Raw genomic sequence first — 6,377 nt, 5'->3', positions numbered from 1 at the left:
TAATTAATGGGTATGCTTTGACTGATAAATCAATGAGATTTGATTTTTTGATTTTCATTAAATATATTTCATTAAGCATGATTAAGAACGTGAACTTGAGATTTGTTCACGGTAATGTTACTGACAAATTTAACAATACTACTTATGTATCTTAAAATTTAATAATAAAAAAATTTAAATGTACGAGTATATTACATAAATAGGAGGATTTATAATGTCAAGGGAATAATAGACTTTTCAGGCAAAAAGTTTGTAAAAACTAGTCAAAGTGATTATTGTGATAACTAGAGCATAGTAAAATAATTTTTGTGTAATAAAAGAAAAATGACTTTTGGGTAACGAACACAAATCTGAATGACTTTTACTTAACAAAAAAAAGAAAAATAACTTTTAGGTAATGAACACAAAGTTGAATGACCACCCATAAAGTTTACTCTCGAAAGATTACATACGCTTCCTAAGTTTCATTTGCCATCTCTTCTTAAAATGTTATCTAGTTAACCGTCTTGTTTCCTTAAGAAATAATCTTCATATAGACAATTTTCATTTAATATTTGTTTTGGATTTGTCATTATGTTTAGTATATATTTTGGCAACATTACAACTAAGTCCAAATAGATTTTCACAAAACATCACAACACATTAAAAACTGTGTAAAGTTGGACTTATTCAATATTTCAATAAAGAACATAAAAAGGAGGTAAAATGGGATCCAAACGATCGATGAATACCCTGTGCTTGAGTCTCCGTGATTCCTGACAACAGTAGTGGTGAGCTTTCCACCACCTCTCAGAGGTGGTTATCTCATAATTTATGTTTTGTTTATTTCTCTCTAGAGCCGTCACTATGGGCTTGGCTCGTTGGGCAAGCCCTGCCCCGCCCGTAATTTAATAGGGCTGGGCTAGAATTTTTGGAGCCCATTTAAAAACGAGGCTTTTAAGCCCCGCCCGAGTAAGCCCGTGGCCCCTGAGGCTTGACTAAGGCTGGGCCGGGCCGGCCCGTGGGCCTAATAAAAATATGTATTTGAAATATATAAAATATAAAAATTATACGACACAAAAAATATCAAGATTAAAGTTTATTAAACTCATCATATTAAAAGATCAAAGTCTTATGACGTTAATTAGTTTTAAAAATTTAATTATACTTAATATATAACTAATTAATATTGCATACGAATTGTAGATGTAGATGAAAGTGAAGATATTAAGACAACCTTCTCACAAGAGGATTCAAATGTGTTTGATGAAGATGATGTGTTGGATATCCCGTAAGCATCATGGACGTTCTCTTGAATAGTTTGTTTTGAGTTTTGACTTTTAGTGAATGAAATATTAGTCTAGTCTTTTACTTTTTTAGTGTTTATCATATATTGGAACAATATAAAAAGTTATTAAGTTTTGTGAAATTTTTCCAATAAGATTTTTTTAACTTTTAAATATTTATCTTTTTTAGGTTAGAACTTAAATAAAATAACAAATTATATTTAAAAAAAATGATGGGCCGGCCCGTGGGGGCCCGCATCTCACATAGGCTGGGCTGACCATTATAAGGCCCATCAAAATGGTGAGCTAGCCCAGCCCAGCCCGTCAATGGCTAAAGCCCACGTGGGCTGGGCTGGCCTAGCCCGGCCTCGCCCATATTGACAGCTCTATTTTTCTCAGGTTCCATCCAATTTCAATTGTACTCAAATATTAATATCTCCGAAGTCGAAAGGTTAAGGAGGTCAAGTGAAATTAACTCTTTTAAGTTAAAATGGAGTAATACTTCTTATTTTGAAAATTCCTTCCAACTACCTAGTCGAATTGATTAGGCCCTATTGATTAGGATCTATTAAAGTTGAAATTCTCTACAAACTTCATTTGTGGTAGTGCTGAAAATTTTGCTAAAAGACAGTAGCAAATGTCATTAGTCCGAGTAAGAATTGTGCATCTAATAGATCATACGCAAATACCCTCTACTATGCACTCAATATCTTAGTCCTAACAAGCTAATTTTGTTCTAACTTATACAATATCCATATAAAAATCACATGGAAAATTTCCACCATCTTAGATGTTTAAAGCTACTACAAGCATTGTTCATAATATCAAGCTTTAGGTTTTCAGTAGGTGAAATGAAGAATACACATATTGTTGATGATTCTAGACAAATAATATTGATTGAAAGATTTGGTTTTGCCCCTGATGGGCATGTAACCATTTCTCTAGACCATGTTTCATGGAGATCAAATGAACCAGCTGCAAAACTTTATCCTTCTTCTATGGGATTTTGTCTCGTTAGAGATGTATCGTTCCCACGACTCTTGAACGAGTCCATGTACACAGATAACTTGTGTGTTTTATCCAGTAAGTATGTAAATCTTGTCTTTAGATTTGACAAGCTTGGCCCTGATTCAACCTACAATACATCAACCACAATCGACGAGCCTGATGAATATAACTTGATTTTTGGTAATTGCCAAAAAGAATTTCTTGTCACAATGAATGTTCATACTGAAATGTACAATATGAATAATGGGGAAAAAGATTTTCTTCCAGCTGGTCAAACTCCACTCCCTAAATTCTATTTCCTTTGCTTCATTGTATATCTTGTATTTTTAGCCATATGGGGATTTATCTGCATTAAACAGAGGAAAATTGTTCACAAGATTCATTTGATAATGGCTATGTTGTTGGTTTTCAAGGCATTGAAGTTGATTTGTGCTTCAGAAGATAAAATGTACATTAGAAATACAGGGAAGCCTCATGGTTGGGATGTCGCATTTTATATTTTTGGATTTTTGAAAGGCGTAACACTCTTTACTGTTATTGTCCTTATTGGAACTGGTTGGTCTTTCTTGAAACCTTTCCTACATGACCGCGAAAAAAAGGTTCTAATGTTCGTGATCCCCTTACAAGTAATCGAAAATATTGCATCGATCGTGATAAGTGAAAGTGGACCTGTTGAGAAACATTGGTTAGTATGGAATGAGGTGTTCTTGTTAATAGATGTAATGTGTTGTTGTATTGTACTTGTTCCAATTTTATGGTCAATTAAAAGCCTTAGAGAGGCATCTAAGAATGATGGAAAAGCAGCTGAAATTCTGAGGAAGTTGACACTTTTTAGGCACTTTTATGTTGTCTTGATTGTGTACTTGTATTTTACTAGGTTTGGGATTGCTATGATTCAAAGTGTAGTGAATTACATACATGAATGGGTTACAATTGTTGCTGCAGAAGGTGCAAGCTTGATGTTTTATTTGTTTATATTCTACAATTTTCAACCTATTGAGAAAAATCCATATTTGGCTATTGACAAAGATGACGACGGCGAGGAAGAAGAAGAAGAGGAGGAAGATGATGATGCTTAAGATTCTGATACAAATTATTCCATCCAGCATTTTATTGAAAACCATATGTGTAGAGTATTGAATAAAAAGTTGATAAGAGTACAAAAAAAAAAAAAAAGTATCGATTGTCTTCTTATTCTTTAATGAATCCTTTTTCCATTTGGTTAAATATTCGGCTTGTTTTACATTTGTGTTGGAATTTGGACTTACGTTAATTGGTTATAGCCCGAAAGATAGTGATGTAGCCCAAGTGATGGATAAATAAAATGCCTAATATTAAATATTGTGTGTGTGGATAAATGAGGCCCTATAACAATTGGTCTGTGATGGGTAGACACTCTTTATAAATACAGGCCAACACCCTTTCTATCAGAAAATCCAAGGGTATTCTGACTCTTGAATACGTAGTCACGGTAGAATCCCATCAGTCAGGTAGACATCCCATCAGTCAAGTTCTCCAGACTGTGAGAGCGCGTTCGTAGCTAGTGGATCGTGGAAGTTGGTCTCAGGCTTAATCGTCGTTTGCTGTCGCTGCTGAATCCATGAAGTTTAACGGTACATTTCCTTAGACTCTAACTCAAGATTATGATTTTATATCTGTATGATTGTGTCTTAATCTCTGCTATGGCTGCAAATTAATAATCTAACAGTTGGTATCAAAGCCGCCATAGTTAGGGATTAAGATCAAAGAATTAATCTTGAGTTCTAGAATACGTTATATTCTTCTATCAATTTTTCGGATAGCGATACAATACAATGAAAATCGTTTCACTGTGCGGCTATTTTCGACAGACTTCTGGTCGACGGTTGCAATCGTGTATATTGTTTCTACGGAATGGGTTTTAACCCATATTTTAAGTAACAATTTATCAACCAAAAGAAAACGGATATAAGATTTGATACTTGCCGATGGAATGGTGGAAACAGTGGTCAAAGATCTTTCGTTATTAAAACTTTTGTTCTGATTGTTGCGTAATTTTGGAATAGAAAGATTCTCTTATTTGGTTTTCTTTTAATATCTTTAGAAATTGGGTAATATGAGCTTTATTATGAATTTCTTTTTATGAGAAGTTGAGATTTGTAGTTAAGATGACATGGACCGCTGCAACGGTTTGTCAGTTTGATAGTATATTATTTGTGATCAAGTTTTCTTATAAAGACCTGTTCTATTTCGTGCCGAACATAATTGTTGTATCAAGGATTCTATTTGATGATGTTGCTTATAGTCAGAGAATGGATTCAAAATTAATATAAGAAATAAATTGAAAGGTTTAAATTATATGGGTGCTATTTATCACATGCACTAACAAGTATAACTAAGAAACTGTGATTAATAAATAGTGTTATCAAAGTGGTCTATTATTTGGAGTTACTAAAAAGTTCTTAATATTATATACACGTGAGATCATTTAATACATGGATTGAGAGTTATGATTAATAGAAAGTTTCCACCAAAGTGGTCTCTTTGTTTGAGTCATTGAACTATTCTTAATGCACTATGTCTAAATTGTCCTTTATAAGTGTACACTATTGTTGAGGTTTTCCTTTTGATAGTAGTGACGCTAAGTTAATTAATGAGAGTAGATATTGTATTTTCCACTTAAAGGAAGAACATAATATCTTTAATTTATACGTGTATAAAAGAGGATAGTTTGTTATAGAAAAGGTTTTGTGACTCTTACCTAAAGGAAATATGCAATGTAAGTTTTGTACTCTTGGATGATATTGGGAGGGGGTTTTGTATCTCTTACCTAAAGGTGAGGATATAAATTATAATGAATGCCTTGGACTCCTTGGTCCTTAACGGGGAGACAGATGCATCTTCCACCCAAAGGAAGGGTGCAATAGATGTCTTTGACTCTTTTGATTTATGTGTTTATACCCATGATTTTCTCTAACTTTTACGTTATTTACTAATACAGCTGTTAACAACAAGATTACTCAGTTGAATTCCATTGAAACCCTGACTAGTAGCAACTACAAGAAGTGGAAACAAGATATTGAAATAGTGTTAGGTCTGATGGAGGTGGACTTTGCATTGACTGAACAGAAACCTGCTGAACCTGTAACTACTAGCACTACTAATGAAAATGCTAAGTATGAGAAATGGATGAAGGCTAACAAATTGAGCCTTATGATAATGAAGAGATCCATTCCTGCTCACATAAAATGTGCAATTAAGGATAATGGAAATGCAAAAGATTTTTTGAGTGCCATTGGACAGAAATTCCTAGAATTTGATAAAGCGGAGATATGTAGCCTGATTGATTCCTTGTCTTTCATAAAGTATGACCTTTTAGGTAGCGTCCGTGATAATATTATAAAATTTATTAACATTGCTACCAAACTCAATAATTTAGGTGTAACCATTACCGATGAGCTTATTACTGTTTGTGTGGTAGAGGAAGAAAGGATCCAAAAGAAGAAAGTTGAGGTTTTAGTGAACCTTGTTAGTTAATCTAGATCAGATGATCATCCTTCTTATAAAACAAAAGGTAGACCCAAATTCCATAGAAAGAAGCATGGTTAGTCTCATCATCCAGGTGGTAATAGTGGTCATACTAATAAGCCTGGTGCCAACCAAGGTCGGTCTCATAATCCTCTTGGCCCTCAAGCTGTAATTAAAAAAGAAATCAAGTGTTGGAATTGTAAACAAGTAGGTCATAAGAAAGCTAGTTGTCCTTTGAAAAAGAAACCAGGTAATCTTTTGGCTTTTTTCTGCTTTAAAACTAGTCTTGTTCATGTTCCTTTAAATTCCTGATGGTTGGATAGTGGTGCAACTGTTCATGTAACCAATGACTTGCAGGATCTGGTAAGCAGACGGAAGCCAAAAGAGGATGAAGCCAGTGTTGTTGTGGGCAATGGGCTCAAAGCAAAAGTAGAGTTTATAGGGACATCTATTTTACCTTTTAAAAATAATTCTAGTATTCATTTAGAAAATACTGTTTTTGTACTGTCTATGATGAAATTAGTTTCGATTTCCCTTTTGGACAAAACTGGTTATTAATTTCAACAAAATAATGGTATTATCAAAATTTCTTATGAT

At 33.7% G+C, this 6,377-nt stretch overlaps 2 protein-coding genes across 2 annotated transcripts; both read left to right on the top strand.

Moving 5' to 3' along the window:
- Positions 1-1,943: 1,943 nt before the first annotated feature.
- LOC109217040 (protein GPR107-like) lies at positions 1,944-3,518 on the top strand. Its single transcript, XM_019381267.1, has one exon. It carries the CDS (start codon positions 2,033-2,035, stop codon positions 3,350-3,352), a length of 1,320 nt encoding a protein of 439 aa, XP_019236812.1. The 5' UTR covers positions 1,944-2,032; the 3' UTR covers positions 3,353-3,518.
- Positions 3,519-5,106: 1,588 nt separating this feature from the next.
- Positions 5,107-5,789, top strand: LOC109217039. The gene is made up of 2 exons (XM_019381266.1): positions 5,107-5,170; positions 5,254-5,789. Exons 1-2 carry the CDS (start codon positions 5,107-5,109, stop codon positions 5,787-5,789), a joined length of 600 nt encoding a protein of 199 aa, XP_019236811.1.
- The last annotated feature ends 588 nt before the right edge of the window (positions 5,790-6,377 follow it).

This window comes from Nicotiana attenuata, unplaced genomic scaffold (genome assembly GCF_001879085.1).
Source record: "Nicotiana attenuata strain UT unplaced genomic scaffold, NIATTr2, whole genome shotgun sequence".
In the NCBI taxonomy this organism is placed as follows: Eukaryota; Viridiplantae; Streptophyta; class Magnoliopsida; order Solanales; family Solanaceae; genus Nicotiana; species Nicotiana attenuata.
The sequence above is the reverse complement of the archived record's forward strand: the minus strand, read 5'-3'. Positions and strand labels throughout refer to the sequence as shown.

Excerpts from the sequence above, each read along its gene's own strand:
- LOC109217040 (XM_019381267.1), top strand. The coding sequence starts at position 2,033 with ATGGAAAATTTCCACCATCTTAGATGTTTAAAGCTACTACAAGCATTG.
- LOC109217039 (XM_019381266.1), top strand. The coding sequence starts at position 5,107 with ATGAATGCCTTGGACTCCTTGGTCCTTAACGGGGAGACAGATGCATCT. Across the intron at positions 5,171-5,253 it reads ATCTTCCACCCAAAGGAAGG|CTGTTAACAACAAGATTACT; the intron begins GTGCAATAGATG and ends TTACTAATACAG.